Source organism: Oreochromis niloticus, linkage group LG17, assembly GCF_001858045.2.
Source record: "Oreochromis niloticus isolate F11D_XX linkage group LG17, O_niloticus_UMD_NMBU, whole genome shotgun sequence".
NCBI classification, from domain to species: domain Eukaryota; kingdom Metazoa; phylum Chordata; class Actinopteri; order Cichliformes; family Cichlidae; genus Oreochromis; species Oreochromis niloticus.
Window position 1 is genome coordinate 10,399,929 of NC_031981.2, and position 25,962 is coordinate 10,425,890.

General features: G+C 40.9%; 2 protein-coding genes across 8 annotated transcripts in view; one reads left to right on the plus strand and one right to left on the minus strand.

Moving 5' to 3' along the window:
• The window catches only part of LOC100698217 (ninjurin-2), a 37,078-nt gene extending 36,735 nt beyond the window's left edge, over nt 1-343 (minus strand). For 4 of the 7 annotated variants that reach the window (XR_003214600.1, XM_025899772.1, XM_025899771.1 and 1 more), the window contains exon 1: nt 46-341. Coding sequence is in view for 6 of the 7 variants with exons in the window: in XM_025899772.1 (XP_025755557.1) it covers nt 46-141 (96 nt within the window). In the remaining variant the exon portion in view is untranslated. Of the gene's footprint in view, nt 1-45 lie in introns of all 7 variants that reach the window. The other 3 variants (XM_025899769.1, XM_025899768.1, XM_025899767.1) reach the window with 3 other exon arrangements.
• Nucleotides 344-16,301: 15,958 nt separating this feature from the next.
• Nucleotides 16,302-25,962, plus strand: part of LOC100690016 (serine/threonine-protein kinase WNK1) — a 93,685-nt gene continuing 84,024 nt past the window's right edge. The window contains exons 1-2 of the mRNA XM_025899839.1: nt 16,302-16,930; nt 19,995-21,625. Coding sequence (XP_025755624.1) covers nt 21,059-21,625 — 567 coding nt within the window. The 5' untranslated portion in view covers nt 16,302-16,930; nt 19,995-21,058. The remainder of the gene's footprint in view (nt 16,931-19,994; nt 21,626-25,962) is intronic.

The window sequence follows — 25,962 nt, forward strand, 5'->3', positions numbered from 1 at the left end:
TCTATAGTTATTTATAAGTTTTTCTGCCTTTTTAGGTATACTAACCTGAAGGGGGCCGCTGGCTGGCATGGTGGATCTCAGCGATGTCAGGTCGATGTCTCGGCCCTGCTCTCCTCTCTCGGTCTTTCCCATTCCCTGCATAATGAGGCCCGTTGAGGAGCAAGCAACTAAACACACGTACACCCTTGAGTGCTGCCCTCACAGCAATGAAAATACTAATGCAAGAGTGGCAGTGGTCATTGTGAAGGGAAATCACCCTGGACGCCAGGCACCAGGCAAGGCCAGGGTGGACAACAGAGGGACAAACAAACAGCTTATTCAGCCTACCCTGGTCTCTCTGTGCCTGACTCTCGCTTTGCACTCTTTCAGTTTCCCTCTGTCTTTCTTTGCTGTCAGTATTCTCTCCTTTAATCCATTAAAAAAATCTAAAAGGCTCGAAAACAAATACATATTTTGTGTGTCTATTTGTGCCTGTTTGCACAACAAACGCATTGCTGTATTTCTGTCAAATTAACTGAGGTCAGGTGTGCTCCCATTAAAGCACTGAGGCTTCATTGTTGGGAGTTTGCAGCTTTTTAAATTCAAGGAGCCCAGGCTCTGTGAAACTATGCTCCATACTATATTATGTGGACACAGTCCATATCATTTCAACATGCAGTTATCTCAAAAACTGGACACGTTATACCAAAACTATCTGCATGGCTGCAGACTACTATCGATGAGTGAAATGCTTTGCTACTCTCAAGGTTAACTTTGTAACATTTTTCATACCACTTAAAAAATATTAGGCTTTCCACAACTGTTTTGGTTGCCTCTGACAGCCTGTGTATTGATTTCTATTCAGCCTATTTTACCGCATAAAATCAGAGTCCCTACATAATTCACCTCCTCTGCCCACCCACAACAGTAAAAGTAAGAAACATAAACAACAACTTATAATGACTTGACAAAATGATAAAGTGAGTCTACTAATTAGTGACATCAGTAAAGAAATACAGCAAAAACTTCATTACAAACTCCACATAGTTAATAATTATGTCACATGAGGTAATCCTCAGCTGGTGACAATGTTAGCAAAAAATTAAGCTAAGTTTAGCCAGCTAACTGCTATGTTAGCTAACAGGTGATTGACCATAGTTGACTTAAAATCTTCCTGTGTCATTTATTGACATTGACAGTGATTTTTTTTGTTAACTGTGACAACGTGGAGCCGCTAATGACAAGTCTAATGACAACCCTAAAGAGATTATCACCCAAAGGTGCTACTTACGTCTTAGCTCACTGTTAATCATTCTCCAGTCTGACACTTTTTATTGGTTAGCATTTGTTTTGTTTTTTTACAGGCAGCTACAATTTTTTTGATCATTTTAAGATGAAAGACTTTTGTGTAAATTTAGGTGTGACTCCATCCAATATCCCAGACATATTAAAATACTGTTGCCACATAAATATCCAACAAATAAACGGGCCAGCTTTCTAATCTGTGCTGAATCAGAGTTTCAAACAGACCTTACAGCAGATTGGAATCAAACATAAAATCATTTATTTAATACATGTAAATTCCAGGAGTAAAGCTGTAACTTTACTGCTCAGCTTCCTTCTGCAATGTAATTAAGATGCGTCAACTGGTTACTTTTATGAAATATATAGCATTCATTCATCAGACCATCTATATCAGGGGTGGGCAATCTCAGTCCACGAGGGCCGGTGTCCCTGCAGGTTTTAGATCTCACCTTGGGTCAACACACCTGAATCACATGATTAGTTCGTTACCAGGCCTCTGGAGAACTTCAGGACATGTTGAGGAGCTAATTTAGCCATGTAAATCAACTGTGTTGGTTCGAGGACACATCTAAAACCTGCAGGGACACCGGCCCTCGTGGACTGAGATTGCCCACCCCTGATAGTACCTAAAACATACTGTAAATAAAAGAATCATTCAAAATGTGACAGTCCCAGCCCATTTAAAACTCTAGTCAAGAAAAACTTACACTGAAAAATTCTGACTTTAAACTCAGCCCAGCTGGCTTACAGATTATTCTCGATATGTTACCCATTAGTATCTGTTCAGATCCAAAAATACACAGTACATACACTAGTTGGCGACCATTTAGGACTAGAACAACAAAACATTTATAAGGTAAAAAAAAAAAGGTTTATTAGAGTACATAATTTAATGGCCTCTGTAAGAGCTTGACTGAGATATACAGGAACTGAAAAAGGCACCAAAAATAACCCTCCATAAGCAAATACAGCAACGGCACAAACTTATGATCTCTTGTTATTTTACTTCTCTTTCTTTCTCACTCATATGTATTTAACTCCACAAAGCAAGTGTTTTCTTCTCTCTTGTTTAAAGACGTTAACATTCAGTCGTGTTTGGGGAAAGGTCAAAAATAACTAAATAAACTGCTCTAAACACAAATCCTCAAAAATCTCAGAAGGGAAGAGTTTCATTATGTGAAGTGAGAGAACATAGCACACAGCAAATTCAGAAACAGTGTAGCAATACCAAAAGATTTGTGTATGTGTTATTGTCTATTCTGATGCAATGTAATTTAAGTTGTCTTTTAAAGTATAGAAATGATGTAACTTGTTAGCAATTTTGTACAACCCCAATGAATAAAGGTGGGTCACTATGTAAAATGTTAGTATAAGCTGAAAGCTGTGATTTCCATATCTCCTAATCCCATATTTTATTTGCAATAGAACATAGAAAACATATTATTATGTTAAACTGCGATATTTTACTATTTCATGGAAAATATTATATGTTAATTTTCAATCATTTTGAACAACAGATCTAAAAAAAAAAAGGTTGAGACCGGACAATAAAAAGCTGGCAAGTAAGTGCTACTAAAAAAAAAGAGCTGTAGGAACTTTTTGAACTAATTAGATTAATTGGTTACAGGTTAGTAACATGATTGGATATAAAAAGGCATCCAGGTGTCTCAGAAGTAAAGATAGAAGTTAGTTCACAAGTCTGCAAAAAACTTTCTGCAATTTGTGGAACAAGAGGAGCATTTTTAAATGTAAAATAATGAAAAGAGTTTGAACACAGCATCATCTACAGTACCTAATATCAGCAAAATAATGTGGTGAAATCTCTGTGCTCAAAGGCCAAAAATCTATATTGTATAGCCGTGATCTTCAGTCCTCAGGTAGCACTGCATCAAAAACAGGGATGATTCTTTGATCAAAATCACAGCATCGGCTCAGGAACACTTTGAGAAATCACTGTATGTCAACACAGTTTACCGCGGCATCTACAAAGCGCTATCATGCACAGAGGAGGCCGTACATGAACATCATCCAGAAATGTCTGTGGGCCAAAGCTCAATAAAATCGACTGAGGCAAAGTGGAAAGATGAGAGAGACCAGCCTTCAGTTCAAAACCATATGGAATTAGCATCTTGCACTGGAAAGGCAAAATGAGTGCTGAAAGGTAGATACAGGTTTTAGAGCAACATCAGTCCCATCCAGACTCTCCTTTTTAGGGAAAGCCTTGCATATTTCAGCAAGATAATGCTAATGTAACTGCATCTGTTACAGCAGCATGGCTTCATAGGAGAAAGTGGCTGCCTGCAGTCCTGACCTTTCACCAACTGCAAACATTTGGCACATCATGCAACGAAAGATAGCCTGACGTTATAAACAAAGATGTCCTTTAGGAGCAGTCGCCACACTAATATGCTTGAAACTGAAACTAACACCAGAGATAAATCAGATGACATTTAATAAAAAAAATGGACAATACAACCACTGAATGGTTGTGTCAGCATTAAAGATAAGCAGCTTACTAGAATTATTATGCAATATATCTTTGCTACAGAGCTTTTCCTCTCAAATTATGGATATGTGTCAGTGTGGTTAAAAGCAGAAATATCTTCCCTTTCACTTCTTTTTTAGTTTGCTGCTTTCAGCTTCCAAGAACTGTACTAATCTCAGCTGACACTATCCGAGAAATTATTTTTGCTTATGTGGTTTTCCAAAATTAAACATCTGTCGTCTTTAAGGGATTTGGTGATGAATAGTAATTATTTAACAGCCCGAAATGGGCTACTTGACTTATGTGAAGTTTGTTGAAACATTTAAGTAATAGATTCCAAGTTAATCCGTAAATGAGAGGTTAAAAGCTAACTGTTGCGCCCACGAGTTTTTTTTTAAATTCCGTAATCGTTCCTAGAAACCACTGTTTACACGAGACACCTCATTACTCAGCCAAACCTCTTCATTCTTCGGTTCCTAGAAACAGAGAGTCTTTGGACTGTGCCAGCTAGAGAGCACGCTGACTTTAACCCAGTTCTTGCTTAAAATAATACCTGCTGTGGAGACAAAATAGTTCCACTTATGGGCTAAAATCTTTACTTACTTCCATGGCTTACAGAGACTTACAGTGGGGGTTTGACCAGCAGCTAAATGTGTAATCCCACTCAAAAATAGTGTTTCACTGTAAAGATAAAATGGCACTTTATGGAGAAGGTTCTTGAGTGCATCAAGGAGGTTTTTAACTACTCAATGTGCAAATGGGAACTAAAGAGCAGTTAGCTCTTAAGCTCATTTTGCTTCAGTAATCCCAGAGCTTTGTGCTGCTTCAGCTCTTCATGTAGCAGTTTAGCTTGACTGTAAACAATGCTGTATGAAGGTGTTGCTTTCTTTACTTAAAGTGGGATCTGTGCTCCTCCTCAGAGTATTTTAGAGGTATTTACTTCCCTTTCCAAATTCATAATAGAATTACAAAAGAGGGCTAAATGTTGTACACAGTCTAAACCACCTTAAGGCAAATGCGATATGTGATAGCAGATTAGATAGATAAGACTGACTTGACTCGACTTGACTTGTTGTGAATCACTTACAATACCGTACAAAACACTGAATGGGAGCTAAAAGACTTCAGTGCCCTGAACTGGAATACTTTCAATGGAATGTAAGTTATTTATAGCATCCAAGCAGATTTCTGTTGTGATTTGCATGCAAGCATTTAAATCAGATGAAAAATGAGTCATGTTACTTGTCAAGGTAAAAGTGATACACACACCACATGGACCAGGGTGAATAGTGTTCTCCCTCAAAAACCCTTGAAAGACCATGTGGTGTTTTAAATCTACTTAGAGCTGCAGGCATGACACTCATAATGAGGAGTTAAGGTATGAATTGTTTCTGTGAGCCCTTTACTGGGAATGCAATGGGAGGCATTTTCGAGAGCACTACTGACTTGCTTTTTATATACAAGCTGTAAACAAGAAGAAGCAGTGTGCACTTTCTAAAATTATCCTGCAAGATCTTGGTTAAGGCAATGCAGGAAAGAGGTAAGGAAATATGTTAAAATGGCAGCATGGTATAAACTTAGCATTCTGAAGCAATTTTTCTATGAAAGTATCCTTGTTTGGGACGTTATGTGTACGTGAATGAGGACACACACATGTATGGAGGCAACTAATGCCATCTACAGTCTTACCAGTGTTGGGGAGGCTACTTTGAATACACCTCTATGTACACAGCTGGAAAAAGCTGAACTACACCAAAGTTACCCTAGGGAGAGATCGATTTGACTAACTCAAGCTAGGTAGGAAAAATAGTTTAAAAAAGGCAATGCACATGTGATACAAAATTGCAAGAAGATATGAGTTTACAGGCCATACATAAACAACAGAAAAATGCCTCATTATTTCTGGTAAAGTGCAAGGAGTTTGAAAGAATTGGTTTTCATCATCATGCTGGCATCTGAGCATGACTTAATGTAATTCAAATCATCGAACTGTACCTCCTGACTGTGGTTATAGTGCTGGTGCCTCGTGAAGCATGCAACTATCGGTCAAACATTACGGCATGCTGTCGAGTTAACTGCACTAACAGTGAAATTCCACTATTTTATTTGAATGTTCCTCACCACTATTGCATCCATACTGATGCCCTTTCTCACCAACTTTCCTGATGTTAACTGATAATTTAACACTTCACTGTGTCTTCCAGGTAGGCATGTCTCTTCCTCCAAAAACCCAAGATGGCTAAAATGTAATCTAAAGTCTTCAAAACAGGGATCCACAAACTAAAGGTTTAAGTCTGGGTTTGGGTCCAGGTGGTATTGTGCCCTCTAAAAAAAGCATGGAACATCTTATCTGAACATTTACTAATAGATAATTAATAGTTATCAATACTAATGAAAAATCAAAATAATATTTCGTTTATTCTCAAGAAATTTTCACTGCAGACTATTATGGCTACTGTGAAATCTCACCCACATATGGATTGTCCAATTATGATGTGATGCCAGTGGGTAGCTGTGGTTTAAGGGGTATCAGCCCACTAATAACAGGAGGCTTCTCCCTGTATTGAAGGAGAATCTGGAAGGCATGGTGTGAGCCTATCAAAGTGGTGTGCAGAGGCTTTTCTTGTAAGCCTCTGTGCAAGGTCTATGAGCTACTTGGGATCTCAAGGACTACAAAAAGGAAAGCAATCAAGTCTGCCGTGGAGGGCTTCCAGATGGCTTTGAATCAGGGGGAATGGTCTGTGGGCCAGTGCTGCTGGAACACAAGCCAGGACTTGATCAACCCTGGCTGGCTTGGCTGAGTGAGGATGCATGATGTTGAAAGACCCAAAACATTCAACACTGAATATGTGTCCCGGTGCATTATGGGATGTATCTTTGACTCAGGGTTCGCAATGCTCTTTCTGTTCATGCATCTAAGTGTTCCTAGGCAAGAAAGGAACACTTAGACAAGTGGGCTCAATGCAACATCAACAGCTAGCACCTTATATGACATCGGTTTTAACCTCAGTACTTATAAACACTTTAGCAATTTATTAACCAATGTATATTGCTAATATAAGCTCATCTCCAGCAAGCTAGAGTGCATAAAATTTGTCAGCAACAGCTGACATTTTAGTTGGCAAGTCTCAGCAAGACACGGGAAGCTGCTTTTGTTTAACTTTATCTGGAATCAAGGAGCCTGCAAGTGAGCCATGTGGGCACGGAAACTGTGAAAGACAATGCAACAGTAACAAAGCAGGGTGGGGCACAGCAAACAGTTAATTGAGACACTGCTTGAGACCTCATTTGAAGCTTATCTTGGGCTTGTCTTAAATGACTTAAGACTTGATTTGAACTCCAAAAGACCTAAAATCAACTGTGATGTGACACTTTGTCATTATGCATTGTTTTTGTGCCGTTAGTCATTTGTTCATGCTCTCATCCCATCTCTCTTTCTCTGTCTGTCTGTCCCTCTCTCTCTACACACACACACACACACACACACACACACACACACACAAAGATAGGGCTTCAGCAGCTGAGTACCAGGCAGTACTGACCTCTCGCTTTCTACATCGCTGTCATACACACACATGCACACTAAGCAGACAGTACCAGTCTCTCATCCAAGCACTGATAAAAGGGCCTTTATGCTCCAAAGGTTTTCATTGCAGTAATGCGCATGCGTGCACACACACGTGCACAGTCATGTTTCCATCACATCAGGGGCCATTACAGCCACTTACATTCCATGACGCGCTCCAAAGCATAAATACTACTTGACTAGCCTTAACTTAAACTTAAATGTCTTAACCTTTACATTATGATTTATTAGGCAGATACCCAATAGTACAATGTCCCCATAATACACACACTCTCTGGCTTAAAGGACAAAACACTTCACAATTTCAAAGTTAACAGGGCGAATTTGCACATCTAAACATGTTATTTGATCTGGTACCATAAGCATCGCTGGGCCAAACAAAACTCACACTGTCATGCCCGCATTAGCAGACAAACATACACATCCGATGCAGCAGGGTACTGTGGGATGACGGTGTAACAGATCAAAGCGCTAGTTTGTTTTCACTGACAGATGAGCAGGTGCACACTTTCATCTTCCACCTGCTCAGGACATGTGTTGTAGTTTGCCATTTTTACAGGAGTCTGTTCATACACATACAAGCACACTAATCTCTGTATGAAACAAACATATAACACATTCAGCTGACAGGTAACCATGCTTAGTCCTGCTCTGAAGACAAGTGCATTTGAGTATTTAAAGCTTGGTTTGTGACAGGTTTCTGGCATTAATGAACAAAACAATGCTTTAACCTATAGTAGTTAAAGAGGTCAGAGTGAGTGGGAACTACACTGTTAAACCTCTTCTGCATTCACTAACTGGCGTTAAATTGGATGAGCTGACGAGACTCTTTGCTGCGGTGTGATTAGTTGTTTTACTGTCACTTCAGCTTAATGTTCTACTTATAGTCTTGGCTGATTGCCCTGTTTAAAGTTTGTTTTTGTTTTTCTGCTGCTAAAAGAAAGTATAAGTAATAAAAAAAAAACATATCAGTCATGATGCCTAAAACCTATGGAAAGCTTGAATGATGTTTCTTGAGCTATGACCTAACAATTTGACGATGAGTGGTGAGTGGTTCCTGAAGGTTGCTAACTGTTACTAGGTAAAATTAGTTGCAAAGAGCGCACTGCACCAATAAAACTGCTTGTGATTGCTCTGGTCTTTGGCAAATTGCCTGTAATGTCTGCAAACACTTGCCAACTACTCTCCAAACGGCAGTAGAATTTGAAAAAGTGCATCGCAAACTGGAAATAGAGAACCTTCATCATCAAAGTCAAAATTGTGCCTCAGAACTGCAGACATTACATTTTGTGCCTCACTTTCTACAGTCTTGCAATTGCTTGGAGAGTAGCTGGTGAGAGTTTATAGACTAGTTGACGTCATACATGCAAATTACAGGTTTCTGTGGCTGTCTGCTTGGAACCAAAGCAATCGCCAAGAGGTTAAACAGGGGTAAGCACAAGAAACTACTGAAAACTTTGGAGCCCTGACTGTTAGCGAGGATGATCTGGCAGAGAACTGTGGCACCCATCTGCCTGGAAATACCCAGCTTGATTAAACAGTAGGAGACAAGTGGGGGGAGGACAGCCAGGGGAGGAAGACTTCCACTCACAGGCACAGTGCCAATCCAGTAACTCCACCTGAGGCTAACAGCAGATACGTTAACACACACACAAAAAAGAAAAACAGAATCTAAAGCCCACTCTGCCGAACCTCATAACTGGAGGTTGCCAAATGGCTGCAAATTTGTCTCTAGGCCTGTGTGACTGGGCCTTATCAACGTGATCCAACATTGTCACCATTATCAATACAGGTCCAAAGTGTTAGACAAGTTAACCTCACATGGTTAGTCGTCACATGTCTGCAAAACCTCAACATCTTGTTTGTTTAACATAATCTATTAACTGAAAATTTTGGCTTTGGTCTTGTCAGCAACTTAAAAGTATAACCCTCCACTTTTAATGACAGCTGTTTAAATATAGTTTATGAGTGCAGTCAGCCTTTTATAAAATTCAGCTCTGTTCTTTATTACTTTTACCTTCACAACTATTTTGCTATTCAAGCAGAACGTTAAAGCACTGACAAGGCTTGACAGCTTTAGAAAAGTTATAAAGAAAAATGGGTCGAAAATTGATTGTTACTAATTTAAGTGTGTCTCTGGCCTGGTTTCCCGCAGCATCTATTATACTCTATTATAAGATGCAGACTCTTCTTCCAATGATGACTAGATGTTTCCAAAGGTGCTGTAAATTTGAATGACTCACACACAGCAAGGGGGCTTTGATAAAAGAGGTTGGCAAAGCACTGAATGTGGGAGACCGTCTCGCAGACTGCATACAAAATGAATCACATGCTCATATGAATAAAAGGTCCTCAACAATTTAGAAAAGCAAATGCTTTGATATTCCTATTGTAGATTTGCTGAAAATGCCTTTTCTTGTGTCTAAAATTACCCCTACTTTAAGCATAAAGTGGAAGTGGACACATTTTGCAGACATCTATTTGCACAAAAACACACACTCTGAAAGTGAAATCTGATTTTCATGTGGCTTCAGTTAACTTTCCCTTTGAAACAGGAAATTAAATTTTAAAACAAAGCTGCAGATAATTAAAAATGGTGCACCCACTCATTGCTTTGTTGTTACAAATCCTAAAAATGGTAACATGTAAAACATTTCACCTGCTACACGCTCTTTTTTAATCCAGTGACACTGCTTTTCTGATGAACACTCGCATGTCTGGCCCAGCCAGTTGTTGAGCCCCTGGCACAGTTCATCTCACATTTACAGCTTCTGTGCTCTCGTTTCATATTTATTCTGACAGGATACAGTTGAACTTTGAGCTGCCTGTTTAGCAAAACTAGTAAGTGGAAAAAGCTGAAAGGTTTAGCCTGTGTTATTGGCTTTACAGTATATTTCATGAAAACACTTTGGTATTTATGGCCACTGTTATTTTTACAATGTGGCTTTAGGGCAGACTGCAGACTACAGCACATGCGAGCATACAGTGGTGTGAACAAGCACACACATGCTATGAGTCCTGGCTTCTCTCAGCTGCATTTTGCAGTTGGATTTCATTAAATAATATCCCAGCAAATTCTACGATTGAAACCTCCCAGCTATGAAGTATTTGTAAATGCTTAGATTTAACACCCAAGAGGTACCAGGAAGCAAAAAGATACAGAGGATTATTGTGACTGGATGTCGTTTGTCACACAGCCATCTATTAAAATGTAATTAAAATTATATATATTACTTCTCCTATTTTCTCATTTGCAGTCCAGAAAAAAACCCCTACCATGTCATATTTAACCTGCTCATGTGCCCGCAGGGAGAGCAACCTCATTTACGTTAATTGCCTTCAATTTGAGCTGTTACCAGGGCGAGTGAGAACATGTGTAGATAAATTTTGTTTGTCCAAGAGCAGAGTAATGGGTTTCTAACAAGTCTGTGTGGAGATGTATGCAAAGACAAAATGAGAATGCAGAGTGAAAGTGCAATCAAACTTTGGCAATAAAAGATTGGACTCTTTAGTGTCACTACCTGGTAAAAAAATGTATTGCACAATTATTCAGCCCTTAATTCCATTTGACTGCAAGTACACGCCACTAAATTAGTTAATTATCTCAAACATTAGCCTACACTGGACAGTAGATCCAGACATTGAGCCTTTTTTTCCTTCTCAGTGCAAGGCTTTCTTTAAAAGCTACACACACGCATAAAGGCACTCAGAAAGAAAGAAAGAGAGAAAGAAAGCGCGAGCTGCATGCAGTATAACTGAGAAGGGAAGTGACAGGTTCAGTGTTGCAAAATGAGAGCTTTTAAAGCACATCCTTTGACACTCAGAAGCACCCACACACTTTCATTGGAAGCTGTAATTCAAATAAGTTTAGGGTAAGCTAATGTTTCGATGCAAAACAGAAAAAGAAAGAAAGAAAGGAATTTAAAAGCATTAACCATGCTATTCTCTTCCTCTGTTAATTCTGCTCCAGTCCTTGATCAGTGCACTCAAAATGCAGAAATTAGTTGTTTAAATAAGCCTGGCTCTAAGTGTTTCCACACACACAGAAACCAAAGTCAGAATAGCAAGAAATGAGTCAAATGCTAGCATTTCTTTTTTAAGTGCAGAGAAGCATTAGTTAGTAATCATAGCAGCCAACCAGCATCTGATTGGTCACAGGCCTCACACATTGATCAAATTAATATATGATACAACAGTTAAAGGGGAACATAAAATGCATATTTTGCATGCAAGAGATGCAGCAGTGACGAAGACAGGTTGCCAAGAAGACGTACCCTGGTGTTTATTTAAGTGAAAGATACACATACAGGCTTAGTTTGACTAGCTGAGCCAAGTTTCGACAAATTCCCCAGCCTGCTGGAACTTGCTTAGAAGGTCAGATTCTTTCTGACATCAACAAGCACAGGACACAAGAACCCATACTGTGTTTATTGTGCAATATGTTTTACATATAGATAAATTCAAATCACATGAAGATTCACCCACCAGTAACTGATGTACTTGCACTGCCATGTCAGCAGCCCTCCTTTGCATATTTCCTCTTTACATATTCTTGGTTCGGCTTTGGTCTCCAGCTTCCTCTTTTGCTTGCTTCTGCATGTGCTGAGTGGGTGAGTTTCAGGGCCAGAGTAAGACGGTTTTTAACAGCGTGCACTGTAACACATAGAAACCTCTCTTAGTATCATTATGAGGTGTAAGGAGCTCTGCAAAAAAGAGGCTGTGGCACATACTACGGTCCACACCTGCCATAAAGGATGAAAAATAATGAAATGCATTTTAAAGAGATGTTTGAGTTGAGTTGAGTGACCATATAGAAGGAAAGATAACACTGAAACGTTGCACTTTTATCAGTAAAACTTGGGGATAATATAAAATGTTGTTGTAGTAGAGGCAGTATAGCCAAAGGGTGGAATAAGCCAACTGGAATTTAATCAATCACATTTCCTGGTGACTATGAAAACAGTGTTGTCATTCTAATATTAAAAAATGAGTGAGAGTGTTATTTTAAGAGTGTTATTATAAATGCAAACAAAACTGCTAATGCTTTTGGCATAGCTTCAATCATTATTATTATTAATTATTTTTAAACATCAGATTTATGGCGGCTCATTTAACTAGAACTAACAGATTAGGTTGAAAAAACAGGTTGGACAAGCAAAACGGTCTGGAGTGGGGTAGCATTGTGTTTGAAGCAAAGTTAGATAAAACTAGGTTACTGGGGCATAAAGAGAAATTACAAAAAAGGAAGTGGTTGAAGTGTTTCGTTGTGTGTTTCAGAAAACCTCTGTCAGTGAATGAAGCTTAACCTGCCTGAAGCTCTAAGCTACTGAATTTCTGTTAAAATGATCTGCTTGAATGTACAGTCATGGTAAAAAAAACCAAACACCCTCTGTCTATTCTACGATTGTACATATCAGGACATTAAAAAATGTAGTCCTTTTCAGGGCTTAGAATTAGGTAATTGCAACCGTTGATGAACAGAACACATGACATATTACACTGTGTCATTATTTGCTTAACAAATACTAAGCCAAAATGCAGAAGCAGCGTGTGTAAATAAAGTACACTCCACGATTTAATAGCTTGTAGGATCATCCTTAGCACCACTTTAGAACTTTATCAATATTTCTCATGTCGTTGTGGATAAATTTTGGCTCACTCTTCTTTACAATGTTGCTTCATATCATTGAGGTTTGTGGGCACTTGTTTATTCGCATGCTTCTTAAAGTCCCACCACAGCATTTCTGGTTGAGGTCTCAACTTTGACTGGACCATTACGACACCATGATTATTTTCTTTTTTTTTTGTCATTCTGTTGAAGATTTACTTCTGTGCTTGGGATTGTTGCCCTGTTACATCACCCGGTTTCAGCCAAGCTTTAGCTTTCGTACAAATAGCCTCATATTTAGAATACCACGACTTTAGAATACTTTGGTACACAAAGAAGTTCATAGTTGACTCAATGACTGCAAGGTGCCCAGGTTCTGTGGTTGCAAAACAACCAAAATCATTGGCCCTCCACCATCATGTTCGACAGTTGGCTTTATCTAAATATGGCTTTGTGCATTATGGCCAAACATCTCCACTTTACTCTCTTGCCACCCTGCTGCCAAGTTCTTTTTAGAGAGAAGGGGCTTTCACTTTGCAACCTTTCCAAACAAGCCATAGATGTCCTGTTGCTTTCTCATTGGACTGTCATTAACATGCAAACTGAGGCCTATAGAGATGTAGCTCTTGGGCTTTTCCATTTTCTCTGAGCATTGCATATTACCTAACCTTTGGGAGAATTTTCTGGGACTTCCAATCCTGGGAACAACTGGCAACTATGTTGGACGTTTTCCACTTGTGATAATAATCTTTCTCACTGTAGGCTTTAATATTCAAAAATAACCTTATAGCTCTCCCCTGGTTGATGCGCAGCACAACAACTGCTTATCTAAAATCATGGCTGATGTTCTTACTTCCTCCTAAACACATAATAACAGTGTAATATGTCATATTTTGTTGTTCATCTGAGGTTATATTAACTTAATTTTAAGACCTGCTGAGGACCAGGTTTGTTTTTGTTATGTCCTGATATGTAAAACCTTAGAATTGACAGAGGTTGTGCTTTCTTTGTTCCATGACTGTAGCGGTCCTGCGACTGCCTGCACTCTGAACAACAATTAAAGAGTTTCAAATGAGTCTAATTCTTTAGATAATGGATTCCAGGCAAACTGGATTCCAGGTTTTACAATGCAAACCAAAGTGACTTCCTGTGAAATGACTGCAATGGTAGAAAAAGGAGAAGCTTTCAGTTCTCTCCAGGTTATGCTTGAAAAGCATAAACAACTGTCCTGGAATTAGAGACATGTGACAGTTAAAGGTGAAAAGACAATTTTGACATTTTGTGATATGCTTACTCATTTCCTTGACTAAATCTGAGATAACCGAGAACTCTCTCATGACTATGCATTAAATATTTATGTGAAGCTTTTCTTCTCTTCTTGCAATTTCCACAAATTCAAATTTTAGCAGAATGTCATCCATATTCCCGAACACCAGTAAGACAGTAATAAAAAGGAAAAGTGACATTAAGCCTGTTCAGCCTGTTGTGTGGGGGGAAAGCAGACTGGAGTATCTCAGTCATGCATGTTCTCCATAAACTCTGTGTGCCTCAAGTTATAATAACGTACTCTGGGATGTAATATATTAGGACGCACACATTAGGATATTAAGCTTTAATTAGGCTTGCTTGATGGCTCAGCCAACTCACAGCAAGAAAGCAAATATACATACATGCCCAACTACTCCTTTAAATGAGATTAGCTGCATACTATAGCACAGTGGGGTCAGGATGCTACCTGAGCTTATAGAAATGTTTAATGTTTATTGATGGGCAGCATGGTCACTTCACGGGATCTGCAGATGCCTTTGTTGTGGCCTGTAACTTTGCGGAACAAAATATGTTCTCCTGTGAAGACACATTTTGCATTTTGAGTGTCACAGGCTGTATGCAGGACACTTCCTGCATTCAGTGCTTTTGTATACATGATCTGCTTTAGTCTGTACTTGGCTAACCTGTTTTTGCAACCTCATATTCCTTTCTTTGCCTAAAGGAAAGTGCAGGATAAAAATGTGCAGCATGCACACACAAGCACCAGGAACGAAGACCCAGCTTGAAAAATTTGATCTGCGTTGAGACACTCGTTCCTGTTTCGCTGGAATATTAAGCTACAGGTGGCTATATGAAAACTCCAAAAAAAACAAGTTAATGACTCACTTTTTGCTGTAGCCTTGCCACTGCTTCCAGTAACAAACACAGGTAGAAGTCACAGGTGTGAACACATCCTTTTCAACTCTTTACCAGCTGATATTCCTGTACCAGCGACACAGAGCGAAGCATCCTGCTATTAACTGTGGAAACTTGAACTTCAGATGAAAGCTGTTGGTGATCACTGTGAAAATTAGTCAGCAGTTTTCACAATCCACAAGCCAGTTCAGATTTGTGTGTGTGTGGCATTTTCACAACAGTTGCTTCAGTAAAATAACATTTGCTTGACAGTCTGGAGGAAGCAGCAAGCATGAAGTGTGTTTCCTAATTGGTGAAGTGGAATTTTGTTTTAAAAAAAGAAAAAACGTAAGCATAGAATGGGCCTGCTGCTGAAGTAAAAGTCTCTTTCTTTCAGGGTAAATTAGTCAATATTTAGGAAAAGATGGCGGGAGCGTCGTTGAACAGACTCAACAATTATCAGTCTAAATAAAAAATGGCAAAGCACGTGTTAAAAACAAATGGCATAAAAGCACGATGAGCGGCGTGTGTTAGTTCACACTGCTGCTGTCTGGTGGCTCATTATGCACGGGTTTGCCTCCGGTAGCCGCTGTAAATCACCTCAGCAGGAAATAAAACCGTTTCCGACTTGACTTGTCAAAATAAGATCGACGCTTCTGATGAAGAACTTTTCTCTTTTCTCGGCAATGAACAAAAAATGAGCCTTAAAGAGAAATTGTCTTTGCTTACTTTTCAATAAAGACAATTATTAATTATTAGTCAACTATTAATTTCAAAATGAAAAAAGTCAAATCAATTTCTGAACCATTTCTCCCTACATTATAAAATAATTAACACGCGTTTCTTATTTCTAATGACTGAATAATACATCCCACATTATATAATAGCTTTTCTATTAGAATGGCACTGAGAGCTTGAGAGCTCACAGTGCTTAATATTGCTGAAGCTGCTCCAGTAGATCCACGAAGGGGCACAGCTGGATCTCCATCACTTCAACATGTATGCTTCAAGTACCTGAGGAAAACAGACTCTGATGGGGGCTGCATTGCATGAGTTTGTACTCAGCAACAGCCCTTTCACGACTGAACACGCTTGGAGGAGGGATATAGGAAGTTTGTGAGTTTATGAGGAGTAATTTATTTTATTTTGAAAGGCGGCCTTATACTGCCCCAGCATCCTCGCTCACAGCGGTGAATTGATGCGGCTGTGCTGCGTGAAAGCCCAGCAGTTGCTTTGACGAGTCATCGCTGGAGAAGATCCCAGAGCAGACGGATCCGCTGTCTGATGGCTTGAAAACGGGGAATCACTGTGGACCGCAGCGGATTTATAGCATCGTACGAGCCCGGAGGAGCGACGCGGAGGCGGCACGAGCGGACCGGTTGCCGACACGGGTCGGGATACATTACCTTTAAGTGAGGCTGTTATCGTTTTTTGTTTTTGGAAGCCGGACACAGACAACACGGAGAGAAAAGTAGTACCACAGCCTCCGCGACAGCAGCGGGCGAACTTGTCATCTCTGTCCTGTGGGAGGTGTCTGTCTGTCGGCTTGGGGCTCTCTGCACGCACCGCTCGTCTCGTCACTGATTGGACCTTTTTAATTTGAGGGATATTTGTTGTGTTTTGTACAAATCGCTCTTATTTTGTGTTTTCCTTCAACCAACTGTGGCTTTAATGTGACGCACCACACTGACACTTGTGCTGTGTGTAGAGCAGACCCTCTGCAGAGGAGTAAAAGGCTTCCTAATCAAGTTTTTCCCCCCTTCATATTTCTGCGGCAACGGCACAGACCACACCGATGCCATAGGTAATGCTTCGCCTTTGTTTTTGCATCGCAATGCTTTCTGCAGAGTCGTTGCTCGTGTCTTTGTTTTTGCCTGTAGACGAACTTGTCGACACAGCCTCGTTTTCTGGAGTTCCTCAACAGGCAGCAGTGAAGCCGTCACTGCACGGGGTTGCTCTGCAGCTTTAATTAAGCTCACTGCATTTCCACTCTGCTCAGTAGCAAGGCTTACAGTTCTCACGAGTGCAGCACTGCTGTTGTCATACATCATACCATAGCAATATAAAGACCACTGTGCGAAAGCCAGCCAAGTTTTATTTGCTCATGTGCACACATCAGGCTTTTATGATCCGCTCGTAACCGCTGGAGTTCATTTACTGATGATGTGATAACAAAGCCTTTATATATCAATAATAATGTTGGTGCTTCTTCCTGTTTTAATGCTGCCCTTATCATTCTACTTGAAAAATAAGTTTAGATCATAGAGTTACACTTGCAAGTGGTATCAAACGTGTGGCTCGTGGACCAGGAATCAGTCCCGTTGATGTCTTTGCCATGATATGCCATTTTTTCTAAATAAGCTGACACTCATTTCATGAGAAAAATGATGAGAAGAAATAATAATCTTTTTTTGTGTGCCTTCTTTGAGGCCATTTTTTTTAACCCGAGTTTGTAATTTCAAAGTTAAAGAAATCTTCTTCCTATTAGACCAGATTTGCTTATGTTGTATATAAATTAATATTGTATAAATACTTTACACAGCTTTTTCTGTAGCAGTGGTGCAAAAGAAACACATGAATATAATCTCATCGGGTTATTAAATGGACACTTCAAATTGGTACTCGGGGGACACCAGTGATGCAGTAATCCACAATACTTATTGCAAACACTAAAGTTTAAGTCTGACTGTATCAACCTTTTTCTGACTGTTAAAAGTCTTTATTTATGCCTCAATGCTTCCCTCAGCTGTTATGAAATCACAGCAGTGATCTATAGACACACCTGCAGTGACTCCATCGTGTAGTGGGTTACACATTCAGTCCCCAGTCCAGTCTTGGGAGGAGACACAAATTCCTTTGGGGTTGTATCAGGAAGGGCATCTGATGTAATATAGCTGATAGTAGCTTCTTGACATAGGCACAACTTCATGTTTGTTTTTTCCTACCAGCAGTAATTCATATTTTGACTTTATTGTCACAACAGTATCAGTGCATCCATTGTTTCAGACAGCTGTCCAATAGAAGTGCTACACTTTCAAAGATTGTTTCATGTGAAGAGCTGTTTCCTAGTAATCTCAACCTTCTATTTCTCTTTAGTTGCTGTCACTTTATTGGCTTCGTTGACTTCTGCGTAACCATTCACTCCTAGACTGGAACCTAACACGTCTGAGTAAAGGGTTTCTCTTAGGGCAGAATGTGTGTAAGGCTTAATAATCTGTGGTATTATTTCATGGAAATTTTAACATTTGCTTAAAGATTTGTGTCGTTATGCATGTAATGGAGCACCAAACATAGGTGTAGGGTGCAGATTTCAATATTAGAAAGGGTTCAAATAAGCAGTAAGGTCATAGCTTTCAGGTGCATCCGTACTATAACCTTCTGAGTGGTTGTCTTTTAACCATTTCCCTAAATTGAGACAATAAAAAATAGCTTCTGGGACTAAATGAAACACAAATGTGACTTAAAAATATCTTCTGAAGAATAGCGCATATGTAAATTTAATGGCCACAAACTGGGACCATCCTCTGCGTGTTTCTTTGCGCATCAGTGTCAAACTTGTAAAAACTCGCTTTGGGTTGTTTTCAAGCTTGAATAAGTTTAGAGTGAATTGTTTCTAACATCACACATGAAAGCAGCTGCTCGTTCTCTGTGCCAGTGCCACTGTGATAACCGAGTAGAAGGTGTCTGTAGGACGTTATGTGAGCCGACTTGCAAATTCTGAACGTAGTACTTAGTTGTTACATTTCCTCTAATGCATAGTAATATATTGTGCACTGTCCTCAGATATGCATTTCTGTGAAGTAGTTCTGTCTGTGTCACTCTGAGTGCCCCTCATCTCTCATGTTAATCTGCTGAATTGCTACCGAGCAGTCTAACCCCGGGGTCAGTCAGGCTGTGCTGACTTGGGCTAAATTTGGAACATGGAGCAATTAGGCACAGTCTCTGCTACATCTCTTCACAGCTTTAACTATGGAGGGGCAGCTGGGAGGGAGAGACTGGTGTGGGATGCAGATCTCCATCTGGTTAACATGCTTAAATGAGAGATTTAAAAAAAAAATTGTGCTGAGCTCAACTGAAGGCAAATTTATTTCACTGAAAAAATATCAAACCAAAGCCTGACTGAGTGTTTTAAAAGTCTTTTCTGAACTAATTACTCCTGACAGTGGGTGAAGTACTGTGAACATTCACTCACCATTTCAAACCCAGTTCTTTATTCACTCTCATTTTATTAACCGGGCGGTTCATAACAAGAACAATAACCAAATAAGTGACTCATCTTTACTTTCTTGCCTGGGAATATTACAGATTACAGTGTGCCCAAGCCTACGGCACCATCTGACTGCCTTGTTTCCTCTTCTGACGTTGTCAGTCCAGTCTAGTACACCCATCGCTTGTCATCTGTTGACTTGGTCTTTGGGACCTGAGGTGTCGCTGTTAGATATCTGGCCCACAGTTTCCATAGAGCACAGAGTGTGGGTGACCTTGGAAACAAAAGATGAGCTTTGATGGCTTGTGTCAGACATGATGAATTAAAGGGTGTGCCGAGGTCTACTATAAGTTAAATGATGATAATTTTAATCATGCAAAGTTGCTACACGGATGAGGATTTTTGGACTCCTGTCTGAGTCAGAGAATAAAAAGATATCCAGATAGAAATCAGCCGGATAGTCCCGGTTTAAGAAAGGAGAAAAAAAAAAAAGCCAAGGTTTTGAAATTGCTTTCAAATTCCTGCAATAAAAAATATCTGACGGCTTGTGTTTTCTTATCAGCTACTTTGGCAGGCAGCCAGGTATGTTGAATGCTGACATGTATACTCATACCTATAAATAAAACAGTTTCACTTCATAGTTTTCTCTTTTTATTTCCAGGGACAAGGACAGAAGCAGACCAAGCTGGGCCAGGCTAGGCCAGGCCTAGGCCTACCTAGCCATCAATCTGGCCTTACAATAGAGGCCAGCAACCTCTCTTGGAAGTCTTTTGTTCAGGCAGCTGAGGAGGCTTCAGCCTGGTCTTACAGAGACATCACCAGACCTAAAAATCAAACTTTGGCGTCCAGGCACCTTCTGTCATCTTTTAAGAGGCCATACTGGTCTAATAGATCTCCAGTCATTCCATGTTGCGGTCATCCCAGTCTGGTTGTTGGCAGCAGGATGGAGTTACGCGTTGATTTGACGGTTATCGTCTCACTGCAGTGCTTGCACCCCTCCTCCGTTGACTGCCTTTCATCCCTTCCCTCCCCAGTTTTTAAGAGAAAGCCCCTTCCTCTCACCTGGGGCTTCCCTGAGCCCTCCACGAAAGGGCCTTGTAGAAACTGTGGGTTGTTAATTTAAAACATTGCAAAGAGGAAAACAAAAAGATACAAAAGACATCAAGGATTGCTGCATTCAGTCGATTTTTCTTTGTTCTATTGCACATTAACTTTCCTTTTCTTGCGGTTTGATCAAAGGTTAATGAACTAGGAGGTTGAGATCTGTGCTCAGAGTTTACAGGAATAAGTTACATAAAAGTCTTTACATACAGATTTGCTCTTTTACAGTTTGAGCTTTTTTTTTGAAAGAATGTCTGAAGAAAATAGCAGCAGCAAAGCAGTGAAATTCATTGCTCCTGTTGCCCCTGTTTCTTCTCCGTCCCACTGCCCATCACCCCAGACCCCCCACAAGAATGTGAACGGCTCTGCCAGTTCAGACACGCATGTCGTGGAGAAGCTTGGTGGAGAGCCGGAGGTCCAACGTCGGCGCCACACAATGGATAGAGACTCTAAAACGGCCGAGCACCGGTTCTTCCGCCGGAGTGTCATTTGTGACTCGAACGCCACAGCTTTGGACCTGCCCAGCAAAGCAGCTGTGTTACTCACATCACCCCCCAGACTGTGAAGGGACTCCCACCATCTTTTCTCCACAGCTTTTAAACCTTGGATCTGGTGGACAGGATTATGAAGGTGAGGAGTCCCAAAGAGGTTCCTATCTGCAGAGCAGTACCCTTCAGCCTTCATTTGGGCATGGTGGGGCAGTCGAAGAGGGGGGGTCTACAAAATGCCGAGGGAGATTTGGATGTGTGCACGATTGCTGTTCCTACCAGTAGCAGTGTTGAACATAGTGCAGATGGGGCAGTAACAGAGCCCAGCTCGACAGTATTGGATGTTACCAATAAAACAGTAGCCAAACAGCCTGACATCGTATTGCGTCCCAGAGGGCTTCAGGAACAGGTGGCCAAAGACGGAAAAGCAGTAGAAAATGTGTATGAGGGAAGCATCAGTAGTCCAACCGAGGAGAAAGACAGGGAGATGGAGGAGGAGAAGGGGCTCGCGAAAGCACGGGCAGAGCAGAGGGAGAAACGGGAGCAAGAAGAAATAGAGGAGGCTGAAACAAAAGCTGTAGGGACTTCACCAGATGGACGCTTCCTGAAGTTTGACATTGAGATCGGGAGAGGCTCTTTTAAGACTGTCTACAAGGGTTTGGACACTGAGACAACAGTGGAGGTGGCATGGTGTGAGCTACAGGTAAGGCCACGCTCATAAAACTGTGACCTCTTCAGTGACTGTGCTGTCATTTCCTGTTTATTTGCCAAAATCTCAAAAAGTTGCCATCCAGGTGCTGAATTTTACCCTTTCTGTTTGTGCCTCTTGCTTATTACCTTGAAACTAGATCTTCCTGTTTAGCCAGAGACTTTCTGTGTAATTGTGCACGATAGGAGATCAGTCTGACTGGGACTGATGTACCAGTGCGGATTAAATGGGAACTGTTTACAACAAAATGCAACAGAGGTCTGTGTGCTATTTAAGGCAGCGACTCTGATTTTGGTAAATGTACATTTGCTGTGAGTTTGAGCGCACATTTTCTGCCTGTATGTTTTTAGTTTAAGTTTCACTGCATGTGGATCTGAGTGTTGAGGTACACTGTTATCGCAGTGGTCATAGTATTTGTAGCCCAAACAGCAGTAGACATAATGAAGATCCTCCAGTAATTGTTTTCATGAATAATGGATTCTAACTGTAAGTTAGTCGTTAAAAATCCACTGCTTCTTGGACTGATTTAATGCAGCATGAGCTGTCACTCAGGGGACTGCACTGCTGGAAATTATTTAGCTGACTGGTTATAAAAATTTTTATAGTGCTGGCCTGGACATTTAGCACCTCCTTAGGCCAAAGTTGTATTTTTCTAAAGCTATTGCTCTCATCAGCTGCAACTCTGACTTCTGTAGACATCACCTGTCGGAGGTGCACATGAGAACGCAAATGTCCCACCTACCGTAGTCAGATCAGAGATCTGCCAGTTTTTAAACAATCAGCTAGTAGTTGCAGACCACAGTAACACTCTGTGTGACCTATGAATAAACAGCAGAAGTCTACTAATCAGAGGGTAGGTGGTTCGACCCTTTGGTCCTCCAGGTTGCATGTCCACGTATCCTTGGACAAGATGCTGAACCCCAAGTTGCCCCGGATGCATCCTTTGGATTGTGAATGCGTGAACACAGAGAGCATTGCTAGGGTCTGCGATTAGAACTACTGGAAGTATTCTGCTTGGCAAGGGATCTGTCTAAATAGAGGCAGCAGGAAACACTTTGCACTTTTCCAAAGTTCGTGTGTGAAAATGGCTTAAAATGTTATTCATTGTTTTGACAAAACTGTTTCTGAGTACTGGAGCACTGCATCACAGATAGAACAAAGTGTCAAGCTGGAGCTCAGGCTCTTCGTTTTCTCTTACTCATGCATGTGTATTTTGATTATACATGTGTCGTGGGTCTCTGGTAGTGACGGTTGACTTTCAGCTGCGACTGAGCGGATGCTGTGGTGCGTCACATCACCACCACCGCGTGTATAAATGAAAGCGGAAGAGGATACTAAGCAATATAGGCCAAAATGCAAGTGGGGTTGACTTCCTGATGACGGTGTCAAATCAGATAATGACACCTGCTTGATATCTGCAGTATCAGAGATGCAGTATCCTGTCTCAACATTTTAAAAGTATTCAAAGGGGACGCATAAAACTATCGCATTTTTCCTGCAGTCTGGCCAACTTTCGACAGGATGGATTGCCGTGCACCACAGGATGCTGTTGCTTCATTGTGGTGCACTGATGCAACTTCTTTATTGAGTATTTGTCTGTCGCGGGGCGAGGTGTGAACAGGAGACGTGTAGACAAAAAGTGTATCGGTTGGTGAAAGGTTGTGCAGTATCGAAGGAAAAGGAGAAAGTCTTTCGGCTTTCACTTCTTGTCGATGAGCAGGCAGAGAGACAGAGGTGCGGTGAGCAGTTGGAGATGTAGAACAACAGTCTAGGGCGGTCATATGACGTTTAGCACACTGACTGAGCTGAGGTTTCAGCGGAGGAAGAAAACAGTGACATGGACTCACGTGGAACTGCTTGCTGTGATGAAGCACTTTATACTGTGCCACAAAAACAACTTTTTCGGCTTATGAATGTATATTTCATGTTTTTCTGCAACGTGTTTGTCATATTTTGACATTTAACACTGATATAAGGCATGGATACTGATTTTTTTATTTTATTTTTTTACATCTGTTCTTCTTTGTTCATGTTTTAAAAAAAAGATGCAGACTAATTGTTAAATTGATTAGAACCTTAAAAAGACTGAGGTCACACTGTGCAGTTGAATGTTTTCTCTGCTAAACCGCTGGTGTTTATGTTTCTCAGCGTGTGCTTATTTCCTGTGGGGAGCATGTGCTTGTTTTTCTGTCATCTCCATCACAAGATGCTCCTCGAGTCTTCCTGAATCCCAGGAGCTAAAATCAGCTTTGCCTGATGCCCTGCATCTAGGAAACGGCAGTGTGTTTATCGGAAAACAAACGTCTACCCTTTGTTGAGCTTTGTCTGTCACACATGCTTCTCTTTATCTCCGTCTCTAACTCTACTACTTGTCGAAACAGAAACTTGGGGATTCTTGACAGTTCTTTGTGTCTTGGAGGTCTCCATCTCTGGATTGAGATTGGATTTTTAAAATTATTGCTTGGTTAGTTTGCTAAATGATCAGAATAAACTTGCTGACATTTATGTAATATATATCCTGAATCACTGGAATGCAAAATGTCTTTCATGCATTATATTCTGTGCATTTGTTATATAAGAGTATTGAAGGACTGTGGTGATTGAGTTATATGCATGCAAAGGCCAGTACTCTTCTACATAAGAGGCTGTAATCTGGTATCACTGTGTGTCTGTGACTGAGCAACTGCTGACATGTGGCAGAAAGGTGGGAGTAGAGTTACACACACACACACATACACACACACATACAGACACACACACACTAGAACCAATCACATTCACTCACTGGGTGGGCATGGCAACTGGAGATCTGTGGGAGTTGGGATCATCTGGAACTTGTCAGTTTTCAACGTGGAAATATCTCTGTGTGACGTGAGTATGTCCCCCTGCCATCGGCACCCACTTGTCACTGCAGTGTGCATATGTGAGTGGAATGCACGTGTGTGTTTGTTTGCGTGCTTAAGAGTTGAAGGTGTGTGTCTTTCAAATTCCTGGCTTTGGATCCCAAAACATGTTCATATTTGTGTCCAGAGAAATTCATAGTTAGATGGAAGCACAACCGGAAATGAAAACGGGAGATGGAGCTGGTAGTTTGCTTAAGCGTTTGATGAATAGCTAGAAGGGAGTGGAGAGGAAGAAGGTCATCCAGTAGCTAAGGTGCCTTATCAGAGTGTCTGTTGGAAGACTGATGGGAAAGAAGAGGCTCCTGTAGGCGTCCTGGAATGAAAGGAATTCTTGTGATCAGTTTGAACTTGGGTTACTTAAAAAAAGCTACAGATCATAATAAGCTCATGTAGTCTTGGTAAGATAATTGTAAGTTTTGGACTTTGTTTGTATCTCAGTGACTCATGAACTAGGCCCGGCAGCTATGACCTAGGAGCGGCCGGATTTCTTGCAGTTTAATGTTGCACTTTATTTATGTATCACCCGCTATGATGCTGATTGTGAAGGCACAGACAGGACAGAGCGGCTACATATATGCAGCTCTCCACGCAGGAGGAAGCAGCAGACGCAGAGATCATTGAGTTTATTTCCTTCTTAAAGCATGAAGAGAAAGCATCCTATAAATACACCAGCCAGAGAGTCACACTCGACCTTGTTCACTTGAACGCTGACTGTTATTAATGAATATAAGCCATGGCTATCAGCTGGTTATAAGTCGAACATTTGGCTGTTACTTTTCCCAACCCTACACTTTACTTCCACGATGAGAGGTTAATTAGTAATTCCAAATTGGTCGTAGGTGTGAATATGAGCACGACTGGTGGTCTGTGTCTTTGTGTTAGCCCTGTGATAGACTTGCGACCTGTTCAGGGCGTACCCCGCCTCTCGCCCTATGGCAGCTGGGATAGTTTCCAGCCCCCCGCCCATGACCCCCGAACTGGATAAGCGGAAGACAGAAACGGGTTGTATGAAAGACCAGAGACTGAGGGTGGGAGGAGGGGTACGAATCAAAGTTCAGCCTGGTCTTTCACAAGGGATCTTGAAGAGCCGGTTCAGCATTCGACCACCGAAGCAGTGTACTCTACCAAACAGATAGACGGGGTTGAGCGCACAGGCGGTTTAAATCGGTTAAAATATTAAACAGAAAGATTGATACGTGGAGTTGGAGAACTTTTGGAGGGAAGTGGGTTGGAAGACGGGAATGGGGGAGGGGATGCTAGACGAATGGGGGTCGAGTTTGAGTAAGTGGAAGGTGATTGTGGAGGGAGCCCTGTGAGAAGCCGGAGAAACTGAAAACACGGGGGAGGAAGGAGGGGAAATAGTGGGAGAGAAAAGACAAAGGAAATGAAAGGAGAGGATGATCAAGAAGGGGGAGAGGAACATAGAAA